This window comes from Glycine max, chromosome 15 (genome assembly GCF_000004515.6).
Source record: "Glycine max cultivar Williams 82 chromosome 15, Glycine_max_v4.0, whole genome shotgun sequence".
NCBI lineage: Eukaryota > Viridiplantae > Streptophyta > Magnoliopsida > Fabales > Fabaceae > Glycine > Glycine max.
The window spans coordinates 24,186,487-24,199,732 of NC_038251.2; the positions used below are offsets into that span (position 1 = coordinate 24,186,487).

Consider the following 13,246-nt stretch of genomic DNA (forward strand, 5'->3'; position numbering starts at 1 on the left):
TGGCAAGAAGAAAAGGAAAAGGAAATAGACCACCAAGGAGGACTCTTGGTGACTATACTTATCAACAAGGACCAAAGCATTACAACAACATAGTCATTCCTCCTTTCAGTAACAAGGTTGTGGAGTTGAAGCCAACAGTACTCAGTTTGATCGGTTCATACCCTTTTGATGGAATGAATCATGAGGATCCACACACACATTTGTCTAGCTTCATGGAGTTGTGCAGTACCATGGGAGCTTTTGATGAAGATGTTGAAACTGTCTACCTAAAAGCTTTTCCCATTCTCCTTAATAGGTAAGGCAAAGACATGACTCCAATCACATCCAAAAAAGAAGTCTCAATACCTGGGAAGAAAGGGAGGAAAAATTCATTGCAAGGTTCTATCCTCCGTCTAGATTCATTAGTGCGAAATCCGCCATTGCTACTTTTTCCCTAGGGTCTGATGAACCTTCCTGTGAAACATGGGAGAGATTCAAGGCTTTGTTACGAAGGTGCCCAAACCATAGTTTTGATGATGTTTCACAACTACATATCTTCTATAGTGGTTTGAGACCCCAAACAAAAATGATTCTTGATGCCTTAGTTAGAGGTACTATGATGTCTAAGAGCCCTGAGGAAGGAATTGTAATCATTGATTTGATTGCAGCCAATGATTGTTAGAGTCACCATGATAGGACTCCTGTTCAAAGAAAAGGTATAATGAAGCTGGATACTCAGAATGCAATTCTTGCTCAGAACAAACCCTTGCATCAGCAAATAGAGGCCTTAACAAAACAAATAGGCCAACTTCCTCAACAATTTCAACAAGGTGGATCACATAAAACAAACTAAGCTCATCAAGTTCAACAAGTTCTGAGATGTGACTTCTATGGTGGGGACCATCAGAATGGCCATTATTCAACACCTGGTGATTGCCAACAGGAAGAGGAGGTCCATTATTTGTAGAATCAAGCCAAACCTCAACAGAGCTTCTAAGGAAACTACCAAGGCTACAGAGGTTGCTTAGGTTCAAATTAACCTTATGGCTGGAGGCCACAAAATAATAATGCATATTATGGTCCCACTAAACACTTCTTTTGCAGGTTCTTCTAACAACTCTTATGCAAGTTTTTCAAATAGGGGTCCATGTTAGTTGTTATTTACGACTAACTTTTGTATTTAATAGTCGCATGAAATTAGCATCTTTCCCCCATTTATGGTTCTTTTTGTAGGAATTGTGCATGTTTTCATGTTTAGTTTGATTTTACACAATAGATACTCCCATTTTGTGAATTAATATTGAAACCACTTCAGTTTCAGGCCAAAAGAAGAGAAGGTCAAGCAGCTGGTATCTCGCTTAGTGAGGCATATGTGCTTAGCGAGTGTCATCCGATAAGCGAGGCACTCAGCTCGCTTAGCATGATGAGAAATCCTAGAAGAGGATAAGCCAGAGATATGCTCGCCTAGCGTGCCGCAAGCTCACCCAACGAGTCATTTGTCTCTTCTCGCGCTCAGCGCGCCCAACTCACTAAGCCAAATTTCACTAACTCGCGCTTAGAGAGCCAATCTCGCTAAGCAAGCCTTTAGAATTTGAAACGTCAAGGAGCCTTTAAAACACTGAAGTTGGGGGAAACTAAAGGGAGGGGTCAAAAAAATAGAGCAAGAGAAGAAGTTAGAGCGACAAACCACCAGTCTCCAAGAGAGTCTAGGTTAGAGGGGTGAGATTAGGGTTCTAGAGGTTGAAGGAGACATCCTCAACTATTCTCAACCACTTTTCTTCCCTAAAAATCTGTACTTTGTGCTGAAAAGTTCATTGCTTGTAATGGAAGGCTAAATCTCTTGTTGGGGAATTCTGCTGAACCTTTGATGTAATACTCTTTTACTATCTATTTAATGATGTTCTTATGTGTTCATTGCTTCTATCTATGCTTATTTTTACATGCTTGTGGCTTGATCACCCATTTGTATGTATAGTTAGGATTTTTAGCATTGGGAAGTGCTTTAAAGCCTTAGAACTTGATAGAGCAAGTTAGAAAATTGTATGTCTAGGAATGGAGTGCAGTGATTTAGTCTTTATTATGTTGTAATCTTAATGCAACTCATTTAAATTAAGTTTGTTGAGGGATCAAGTACGAGGTATAAATAGAGTTAGGTCCATTCACTCGAGGGATCTTGGTTTGGGTAATTTTTCAGGATATGAACACTAGAACAACGTTAAATAGAGAAAAACCTTTAGCAACATCAAAGCAAGTTTAGTAGAATGACCCAATGCTTTTTACTTGACTGTTTTTACTTCTCAACTTCTAGATATTTTTGTTTGTAGTTAATTAGATTTTCATATAAAAACCCCATTTAATATTTACTTGCTTTAAACAAATGTTTGCTCATTGAACACATATTTTCTGAATAAAACAAGTTCCCTGTGATTCGATACTCGGTTGTTATCGTTTTATATTACTTGCGTGACTCGGTACACTTTCTGATTAGGTTTGCCGAAGAGCGAACAAAGATTTTGGTGCCATTGCCGGGCAACTTCTTTCCATTTAGAAAGTATAGTTCAGTTTGTAGACATTTATTCATTATTCTTTGATTGATTTTGTGAATAGTTAGTTAGAATTACTTTCTCTTGATTTGGTTAACTACTGTTCGTTTTAGTGTTTCTTGTATGCGAGGTAACTCTTCTGTAGGTGATTTAATTCCATTAGATTTGGAGATAGAGGCTACTTGCAGGAGAAACAATGCAGGAAGAAGGAGAAAATTTTTGCAGGAAAGGACAGCACAACCAAGTTTGGAGGAAGCTCAATCATTTGAATCATCTTCAATCTTTCTATAGTTAAGAGAATCTGAAGTAAGTGCAACTAAAGTTCCAATTATGGCTGAAGATCAACCATGGAGGGTAACTCTTGAAGATTATTCTAGCTCGACCGTGCCATAATTCTTTACAAGCATTGCGCCACTAGAGGTTCAAGCTCACAACATCACATATCCTCATTCCTTGATTCAGCTGATTCAAGGAAATTTGTTTAATGGATTGCCAAATGAAGACCCTTACGGACACTTGGCTACTTATATTGAGATTTGCAACATAGTGAAGATTGCCGGTGTGCTAGAAGATGCAGTGAGGCTCAGTTTATTTTTATTTTCCTTGGCTGGAGAAGCTAAGAGGTGGCTGCACTCTTTTAAGGGAAACAGTTTGAAGACTTGGGAGGAGGTTGTAGAGAAGTTTTTGAAGAAGTATTTTCCTGAGTCCAAGACAGTTGAAGACAAGGCAACTATCTCTTCATTCCATTAATTCCCAGATGAATCCCTGAGTGAAGCGCTTGAGAGATTCCGTAGCTTGCTGTAGAAAACACCAACTCATGGATTCTCTGAGCCAATTCAGCTAAACAATTTTATAGATGGGTTGAGGCCACAGCCCAAACAGTTATTGGATGCTTTTGCTGGAGGAAAGATTAAATTGAAGACCCCTGAAGAAGCTATGGAGCTTATTGAAAATATGGTTGCTAGTGATCATGCTATCTTGCGTGATCGGACTCATATACCTACAAAGAGAAGCCTACTAGAGCTTTCTTCACAAGATGCACTGTTGGCACAGAACAAGCTACCAGTTAAGCAGCTAGAATCATTGACGGAGACACTTAGTAAGCTGCCAACCCAATTGCAAGCGACTCAACATTCATGAATCTGATTGTTGTATATGTCTTGATGAAGCTGCAAAGGAAGTGAATTATATGGGGAATCATCACAGACCAGGATTTAATGTAGGAGGATTTGCAGGTTACCAGCAAGGTTCCAATTTTAATCAGAATCAAGGTTAGTGGAGGTCTCATCCTGGAAACCAATTCAATAAAGACCAAGGTGGACCATCCAATAGGCCTTAAAATCAAGGGCCTAGCCTTTATGAGAGAACAACCAAGCTGGAGGAGACTTTGGCTAAGTTCATGCAAGTTGCAATGTCAAATCACAGGAGCACAGAGTCTGCTATAAAGAACCTGGAAATTCAAGTAGGACAGCTGGCTAAGCAGATAGTCGATAATTCTTCTGGAAGCTTTGGGGCTAATACTGAGAGCAATCCCAAAGAAGAATGTAAAGCTGTCATGACCCAAGGCAAGAAGGCAATCATGGTGGAAGATGAAAAGGGGAATAACGATGAATAAGAGCTAGTAGTTGAAGAAGAAGATGATCAGTTGAGAGAGAAAGAAGAAAAAGAAGAAAAAAATGAAGAAAAGAAAGAAAAAGAGGAAGAAAAGAAGACAAAGAATGAGTTGGCCAGAGAAAAGAAGAAAGAGGTTGTCTCATGCTTTGGGAAGGAAGCACCATATCCTCTGGTACCGTCCAAGAAAGACAAGGAACAACACTTGGCTTGTTTCCTTGGCATCTTGAAGAAATTGGAGATAACTATCCCCTTTGGAGAAGCCTTACAACAAATGCCACTCTATTCAAAGTTTTTGAAGGATCTGCTGACCAAAAAGAGTAAATATATCCATAGTGATAATATCATAGTGGAAGGAAACTGCAGTGCTGTTATACAAAGAATCCTTCCACCGAAACATAAGGATCCAGGGAGTGTCACCATCCCTTGCTCTATTGGTCCAGTGTTAGTTGGTAAGGCCCTCATTGATTCGGGGGCCAGCATTATTTTGATGCCTCTCTCCATGTACAGGAGGATTGGAGAGTTGGAAATTATGCCAACAAGAATGACACTGCAGCTGGAAGATCATTCTATTACAAGGCCTTATGGCGTGATAGAAGATGTTCTAGTCAGGGTGCAGTAGTTTACCTTCCCTGCGGACTTTGTTGTCATGGATATTGAAGAGGATGCTGAAATTCCACTTATTTTGGGTTGTCCCTTCATGCTAACTGCCAATTGTGTAGTGGATATGGGGAAGGGTAATCTGGAAATGAGCGAAGATGATCAAAAAATTACATTCAATCTGTTTGAAGCTATGAAGCACCTGAGCGACCACAAGGCCTATTTTAGAATAGAAAAGGTGGAACATGAGATAGACATGGTAGCTAGAGCCATGGTAATGTAGTCTCCACTTGAAAAAGCATTGACTAATACTATGGAGTGTTTGACAACGGAGGAGAAAAAAGAAGTGCTGAGTTGTTTAGAGGAATTAGAAGGTGCAGAAGAAAATCCTCTTGGAAGAGCTATTTTTGAAGAATTGAAGAAAGACATCCCAGTAGAAAAAGCTAAAGTGGAGTTGAAGACCCTTCCTGGACATCTGAAATATGTGTTTTTAGGAGAAAATGAAGCTAATCCGGTGATCATCAGCAATTCCTTGAGAAAGGAAGAGGAATCTCAGTTGGTGAAAGTTTTGAAGAAACATAAAACAGCTATTGGATGGCATATTTCTAACTTGAAAGGGATCAACCTTTCTTACTGTATGCATAAGATCAACATGGAAGCTGACTATAAATCGATAAGACATCCACAAAGAAGATTGAACCCTGTTATGAAGGAAGAAGCGTGAAAGGAAGGGCTGAAATTGCTAGAAGCAGGCCTCATCTATCCCATTTCGGATAGTGCTTGGGTTAGTCCCGTACAAGTGGTTCCGAAGAAAGGAGGTATGACAGTAATTAGGAATGAGAAGAATGATTACCCGCTAAGCCCAATTCCCTCTCAGGTATGGAATTGTGCTAAGCGAGACCATCTTACTAAGCGCAACCCCACTACTGCATCTTGAGGCATTTAATTCGCTAAGTCGGCCACGTCCCGCTTAGTGAAAGTTGTAGACCAATCAGAGCTGCAGAACTCGCTAAGCCCAAATCCTTCTCGGGTTTTCTAATTTTTGAATTGGGCTGAGCGAGCCTGTCCCACTAAGCGTGTGAAATTAAAATCTGAAAATTCAAACATCACTGAGTGCTCACTTAGCGAGTCACTCGCGCTAAGCGAGATAGTCGAAACTACCAAAAATAAGCATTACTGCCTTAGGCAATTACTTTTTGTGCAAAACTCATAGCATTTTCCTCATCATTGGCATTCCCTACTTCTGCACTATGCTCATATTTTCTTGCGATTTCTGCTTCTTTTACCTTTATCTTCACTCACTCCTTAGCAATCCAAGTAAGTACCTTCTTCTTCATTTATAATTTCAGTTTGAACCTTAGGGTAGAAGACCATTTTGTTTGCTATGTGAATTGTTGATTGTGTGTTGCTATTGATGTTCATTAGTTAGTTATTAGAAAGCATGTTGTTAGGGGTTTAATTTCGCATGTAATGTAGGTTCATTTGCTGTGTTTTGATTAAAGTTTTTAGGTCTGTAAGTAGTGGTTAGTAGGGGCTTAGAAGCCCCATTATTTTTCGTAAATTTTGATGTACTCTCTAAGTGAGTCTGCTCGCTAAGCAAGTTCATCAATTTTGGATGAATTTCTGGGTTTTCTGATGAACTCGCTAGGTTGTCCCTGTCCCGCTAAGCGTGTTCATCATTTCTGTTTGAATTTATGCTTTTCTATATGAACTTGCTAAGCCACTGCACTTAGGCTTAGCGAGTGTTTAAATTTCCAGTTTTAATTTCTGAGTTCGTATGAACTCGCTAAGTCGGCATGCCGCGCTTAACGAGTTAGTTTAGTTAGGTCAGAATGTTTGAGGCTTTTGGTATTCTATTGGCGGCTAAGCGAGTCAGTCTCGTTAAGCCACCATGCTTCTTTAGCTTGAATAAGCCTGGGCTAAGCGAGTCAGTCTCGCTAAGCCCAAGGCAATTTTGTTTTCTTAAATTCTGTTCATGCGCTAAGCGAGTCATGCTCGCTAAGTGTAATTTCTTCTCTGTTTCAGAATAAGGCTTAGCAAGCCAATCTCACTAAGCCAATTATGTTCCAGTAGTCAAGTTGGGCTAAGTGCCTGCTGGCGCTAAGCTTGTGTAGTGTGTCACACTGAGCGAGCCTGTCTCGCTAAGCGCAATTAGCTCTCTATCAGAGAATAAAGCTTAGCGAGCCATGCTCGCTTAGCCATTATGCTATGTCAACTAAGCGAGTATGTCTCGCTTAGCCAGAGTCCTTATTTTTATGTTGTCGCGCTAAGCGTATCCTGTTATTTTCTTAAGGCGTGCTAAGCGAGTCAATCTTGCTAACTGCCCTGTCTATTTTCCTATTTTATTTTTCTATTTTTAGTTGTGAATAAAACCTATCTAATTTCAATTCCTGTGATTCTTTTGAAGCAGATGGCCTCTAGGAAGGGGAAAGCTATTGCCTCCAGACCCTGAGAGCCCTATGATACCACCAGATTCATTTCCGAGGGCGCTTGGGAGAGATATGACCAGAATGTTCACTCCCGGAACATTCTTCCGGAGAGGAACATCATATTATACATTTCGGAGTATGATGAGTTATGTCGGGAGCTCGAGAGGTGTAGTTGGTATAAAACCTTGACCAGGCAGCCTGATGGTCACATTGATGTGGCCTTGGTCAAGGAGTTTTATGCCAACCTCTATGATCCAGAGGATAAATCCCCCAGGCAGGTTCGAGTGCAAGGAAAGCTTATAAAGTTTGATGCTGAGTCTCTGAACACCTTCTTAGAGACCCCCATGGTTTTGGAGCCAGGGGAGAGGTACACCACCTACCCCAGGTTCAGCAGCACTCACCCAGACCCTCAGGAGCTCGCTGCCTGATTATTTATTCCAGGGCGAGGTTTTGTATTGAATGTTGAGGGAGTGCCCTAGAAGCTCCTGAGGAAGGACCTGACCACCCTCGCCCAGACTTGGAGAGTGCTTTCATACTCCAACCTCGCCCCCACCTTTCACACGTCCGATCTTAATATGGATAGGGCGAGGTTAGTCTACGGGCTAGTTATGAAGATGGATATGGACTTGGGCTCGCTCATTTCAGGCCAGATATAACAAATGGCCCAGCCCAACTCCTCTCGGCTAGGCATCCCTGCACTCATTACAGCCTTGTGCATAGCCAGAGGAGTAGTATCCGATTCTCTGACTTTTGAGTCCCTTAGCCCTACCATTAATTTGGCATATATCCAAAAGAATTGTTGGAACCCGAATGATCTCACGATCACCTTTCTAAGGACTCGCAAGACTAGGGCTAGGGGACCTGGCACTTCTGCCCCTTTTTCTTCCGCTCCTCCAACTCCATCAGCACCTGCTCCAGCTCCAGTCCCAGCACCCTCCATCCCCTCCACTCAGAACACAGAGATTTTAGTGCCGATACTGAAGAGCCTCCATCATGGCTTATGCCTGGTGATGCAGAGTATCCATGATTTGGCTCAGCATTAGTCGATTATCAACATGGAGGCCTTTATGGCCCAGGTTGCCTGGCCAGGAGTCCAGCCTTCTCCTTTGGGGGGAGGTGAGGCTCCTATAGCCCAGGAGTCGTAGCTAGACACCGAGCCGGAGGCGACACCAGAGGCCGAGGCCACACCGGAGGAGACTCCAGAGATTACCCCTGCTGCCACACCATCTGAGGCACTTGAGGAGGGAAACGGCGCTGCAGACACATATTATGTTGCAGATATGGCTGCGGCGCAGAGCACTTGGGATCCCTGGCCCACTCCAACACTAGAGACATCATTGCCAGTCCAGGATGCTCCCTCTTCACCTCAGGATGATCCCATACCAGCACAGATGACTGAAGACAGGACTTGATTTATTTTCTACCTTTTCGATACAGCTTTTACATTTCAGTATAGTTATTTACTTATTTAGCAAATTTTATAGTTTTTAAAACATTTTACATTTATATATGCAGTGGATTGTTTTGGTTTGAAATTTTTGTGTTTGTGAATGATTTGGAAATTGATCGATTGCATGACTTGAGTGAATTGCGATGTTAGATCATGTGCTTTGAATAAGTATGCGGTAATTAGAAGAGAAAGAACATGAATTAGGGACGTGAGTGAAATTGTTAGTTTGTTTGATAGGTAAATTGTGAAGGTAACCATTAGCCATAACCTGGTGAGTGTGTGAACCTAAATTGTGAGAAAACAACTAGCATTAAGTATCGATTTTTGCATGAATGTCTAAATACTGAATGAATGCATGATTTTGGAAATGATGAAGGTCGTGATTGATTGATTTAGCCACTTAGCCAAATAGCTTACCCTGTTCATGAATGATGAATCCTTTGCACCCATTTTGAGCTTGAATATGTGAATTATAATCTCCATCTGCCTTTCTTTAGGTTGTAGGAGAGCATCATGGTTCAAAGCAAATTTTTCCTAAATTTGGGGGAAGATATTGGGTGATGATAATTGTGGTAAGACAAGTAGCAACCACACAGAAAAATTGTGTCAAGAAGTAGTAAGTAAATACTGCTAAAATAAAAAAAAGAAGTTTCAAGAATAAAGGTTTGTGTGTGTTGTAACACCCTGATATATATCTCTATATATTATTAGCAATTATATTTGATGTTTGATTATATTTGTTGTGTTATTTTATCCGTAATTATTTTCAAGGAGGTGAGTTTAGTTATTAAAAGGGTGTTAGTAGTTAAAGCGTTTGCTTCTCAAAGAAGCCTCTTGAGAAAGCTTCTCAAAGAAGCCACGAGGAAGCTTCTCGAGGAAGCCTCTTAATGAAGCTTCTCAAGGAAGCTACATGAAGCTGTCTCGGTAAAAATGCTGTCCAACTTTCGTTAACTGTTGGATCTTCTCGAAATTTGGTCTATAGCTTCACAAGACACTTGTCCACGATCTGACCGTTGCGGTCTTTGAGAAGATGTCTGGAGTGTGCGTGACATTTCCGTTTCCGAGAGCATTGCTCACTTGTGCGTTTTGAGCCTTGTAGTCCAAGTAGCATTGGAAAAATGCCATTCTTCTCCTTTCTTTCTTCCAAAACCATTTCCAACGTCCCAAGCTCTTTCTCCATCACCCACAACCACCATTAGCCACCACAAACCGTTGTTGTTCTCCATTGAAACCCCACACCGAGAGGAACCCTTCAACCGAAGCATAATCTTCCAACTTGGCTTGCGGTTTCGATAGAGGACGAACCCCTAATCTGACCTTTCATTTTCCTTCGAGGTAACCATGGTTCTATGCTTGTTCCTTGTTAGTTTCAGCTTGTCTTTGCATCTTTTCTGACTTTGGAACCACCATTGCATGTTTTACGCTTCCTCTGAAAAACCCTAGAGCAAAAAGACTTTGTAAACGTTATCTTTTCATGAAATGCATGTTATTTTCGTAACCTACACTGAACCCCGGTCACATTGGCGTGATCGGAACTTCAAAATGATATCCTTTGTAAAACTCGAAATGCTCTCAGCCCTTTCATGTAGTGACGTAGGTGTTGACCTAGAGCATTGTTATTAGCTTTGTTTTCTGAAATCCATATTAAGTCTCCTTCCTTTTGGCATGGTAGAGGCTTACATGGAACCGACGAGCGAGGACGAAAATGAAATCTTTAAGTGACGTGATGAGGAACCAGTGCGTAACTCACAATAGGTGAGGGGAGTTTATTATAAAATTTACCGTTTTAACACCATAGTTAGGGTCAGAGAACCTAGCTATGAGGATAACTGTCTGTCCCTGTTGCATGCTGATTTTTCTGTTATAGAAAATGATGTTTTTAACTAATGGGATGTGATATATATAATTATTGTGATGAATGATATTGTTGTCTTTATATATATATATATATGTGTGTGTGTGTGTGTGGAATGCGATTTATTATTGATGTCATTATTCAGGATTTTAATTGATATGTGGTGATATTGATAATTATGATGATATTGATTTGAGATGACATTCTTAATAAAGACCATGTCAACATGAATTGATGGTATTGTTGATGATTATGTGAATATGAAATGAGGTTGTTGTTGTTGTTGATAACGTCATTGAGACGAGATGATGTCTATGTTAAGAATGATGTGAAAATGGAATGTTGATTGATGTTGGAAATGCATTGGCATGTGCATGTTGTGTATGTTCATGGGGGGCTAAGGGCACTGACCTTCGAAGGTCTTTGGCATTTGCTTTGGGCCACGTTCATACGTTGGATTTTGTGTATGTTCGTGGGGGGCGAAGTGCACTGACCTTCCAGGGTCTTTGACACTTGCTTTGGGCCACGTTCATACATTGTATGTAGTGTATGTCATCGGGGGTAAATGCACTGACCTTGTCAGATGGCCCAGACGTGGGTGGCCCAAACGTGGGTGACAAGCGTGGTTAAAGAATGTAAGCATTTCTGAGGGGATACTTAGGCGCTTTAATTGGTCCATGGTCTTTGAAACTTGCTTTTGGCCATGTTCATAGCTCATACGACACATGAAATAGAGTAACTGTGGCAGAGTGTACTTTGTACTAAGGGGGTGTGTCACCTGGTAGGGAACTCCTTTGGGCCCCCAGGCTGATCACCTATAGGGAGGGGGGCAGTTACGTGCATAACCGGGTGGTCTCGACGAACTCTGCATGGTTCCCTAAGTGAGAGTGTCGTGTGGACATGCTTATGCTATTTCTTGAGATTTGGTTGTTGGTACGTACCACATTACATCTGAGAGTTGAGTCAGGTGCATGCATCATTCTGTGCAGTCTTGATTTGATCCATGGATGGATGGTGAGTAATTGTTGTATGTGGATGATGAACAATCGTTGGATGTGTGTGTCGAATAATGAATGCTGTGTAAGCTCTTAATGTTGCCCATGTTTCTTGCTAATTGTGGTTATTTGGATTTGGTATTGGTTCTTTTTATAATGAACTCACCCTTGCAATTTTGTATCATGTGGTTGATACCTGTGATGATCACGAACATTGTTTGTGGGAGCAGAATAACAGTAGCAGGGTGCAAGGAGTAAGATTCTGGTGAGGAGCCGCCGAGCCGACGTGATGACGTTGGCATTATTTGGGAGAGAGTTGTGTTTTGTAATCAACTCCTCCGTAGTTGGCTTTAAGTTTTATTTGTTGAGTTAAAGATGTAAAACTTAGATTTTAATTATACTTATGAAGAAATTTATTTTCCGTTGTGTGTGTATGACATGTACCGAGTTACTGTTCTTATATAATTATGTATATTCACTTAAGTAATGGTGTGTTGTTGGGTGAATGTATGTTGTGAAAAAATTACTTCTATTTTCATAAGCAAATTAAGGGAGTTTGTGTTTTTAAAAAATTGAAATTATCACATATTAGAGTGTTGATATCGTAGTGACGAGGCAGGTCGTTACATGTGTTGCTGCTTAAGTTAAGTGTCTTATATGTTTGTGGCATTTCAACAGAAGCTGGGAATAAAAGAAAAAGAGTTGATCTAAGGATGAATGCTCTCCTAGAACCTAAATTTTGCATCCTAGAAAAACCATGAATTGTTTGTAGCCCAGCCTCATTACAAGCCAAGAAAGTCCTTCAGATTCAAATTGTGTGCTTGTGATTTTATGTCATGAGATGAAATGCAAAAGTTGAGACTTGTGTTGGTTGTTGATTTGAAGAATTGCCTTAAACACTTGTGCTTATGAGTGAAACAGTGACCGTGAGGATTAGGCTTGATGAATCTTCCTTGATACCTGTCTTGCTTGCTAGCTTATTTCATTTATGCTACTTAATGATCATGTTCATATCTTGGAAATTCTACATATCTTTATGAAGAGCTATTGGTTGAAGGATTGCTTGCCACTTATGTCATGTGATTGAATGCTTTGGTACAAACACATTTTTGAGTAACCATTGTGAATTTTGTCACTTGAGGACAAGTAAACTGTTATTTCTTTGTTTAAGAACAAGCAAAACTATAAATTTGGGGGAGCTTGTTAGTCGTTATTTACGACTAACTTTTGTATTTAATAGTTGCATGAAATTAGCATCTTTCCCCCAATTTATGGTTCTTTTTGTAGGAATTGTGCATGTTTTCATGTTTAGTTTGATTTTACACAATAGATACTCCCATTTTGTGAATTAATATTGAAACCACTTCAGTTTCAGGCCAAAAGAAGAGAAGGTCAAGCAGCTGGTGTCTCGCTAAGCGAGGCATATGTGCTTAGCGAGTGTCATCCACTAAGCAAGGCACTCAGCTCACTTAGCGTGATGAGAAACCCTAGAAGAGGATCAGCCAGAGATGTGCTCGCCCACCAGCCTCCAAGAGAGTCTAGGTTAGAGGGCTGAGATTAAGGTTCTAGAGGTTGAAGGAGACATCCTCAACCATTCTCAACCACTTTTCTTCCCTAAAAATCTGTACTTTGTGCTAAAAAGTTCATTGCTTGTAATGGAAGGCTAAATCTCTTGTTGGGGAGTTCTGCTGAACCTTTGATGTAATACTCTTTTACTATCTATTTAATGATGTTCTTATGTGTTCACTGCTTCTATCTATGCTTATTTTTACATGCTTGTGGCT

At 40.6% G+C, this 13,246-nt stretch overlaps 2 protein-coding genes and 1 non-coding gene across 3 annotated transcripts; 2 read left to right on the plus strand and 1 right to left on the minus strand.

The window, feature by feature from the left end:
- Positions 1-403: 403 nt before the first annotated feature.
- On the minus strand, positions 404-510 carry LOC112999717 (small nucleolar RNA R71). Its single transcript, XR_003264924.1, has one exon. It is a non-coding gene; the product is annotated as a small nucleolar RNA R71 (small nucleolar RNA).
- A 3,897-nt stretch (positions 511-4,407) lies between these two features.
- Positions 4,408-4,755, plus strand: LOC102667469 (uncharacterized). The gene has a single exon (XM_006598399.1). It carries the CDS (start codon positions 4,408-4,410, stop codon positions 4,753-4,755), a length of 348 nt encoding a protein of 115 aa, XP_006598462.1.
- A 3,066-nt stretch (positions 4,756-7,821) lies between these two features.
- LOC102667600 (translation initiation factor IF-2-like) lies at positions 7,822-8,574 on the plus strand. The gene is made up of 2 exons (XM_006598400.1): positions 7,822-8,169; positions 8,308-8,574. The coding sequence occupies exons 1-2, from the start codon at positions 7,822-7,824 to the stop codon at positions 8,572-8,574; spliced, it is 615 nt and encodes a 204-aa protein (XP_006598463.1).
- The last annotated feature ends 4,672 nt before the right edge of the window (positions 8,575-13,246 follow it).

Coding starts and splice junctions, on each gene's coding strand:
- LOC102667600 (XM_006598400.1), top strand. CDS start 7,822: ATGGCCCAGCCCAACTCCTCTCGGCTAGGCATCCCTGCACTCATTACA. Junction 8,170..8,307: donor TCCATCATGGCTTATGCCTG/GTGATGCAGAGT, acceptor CAGGAGTCGTAG/CTAGACACCGAGCCGGAGGC.
- LOC102667469 (XM_006598399.1), top strand. CDS start 4,408: ATGCCACTCTATTCAAAGTTTTTGAAGGATCTGCTGACCAAAAAGAGT.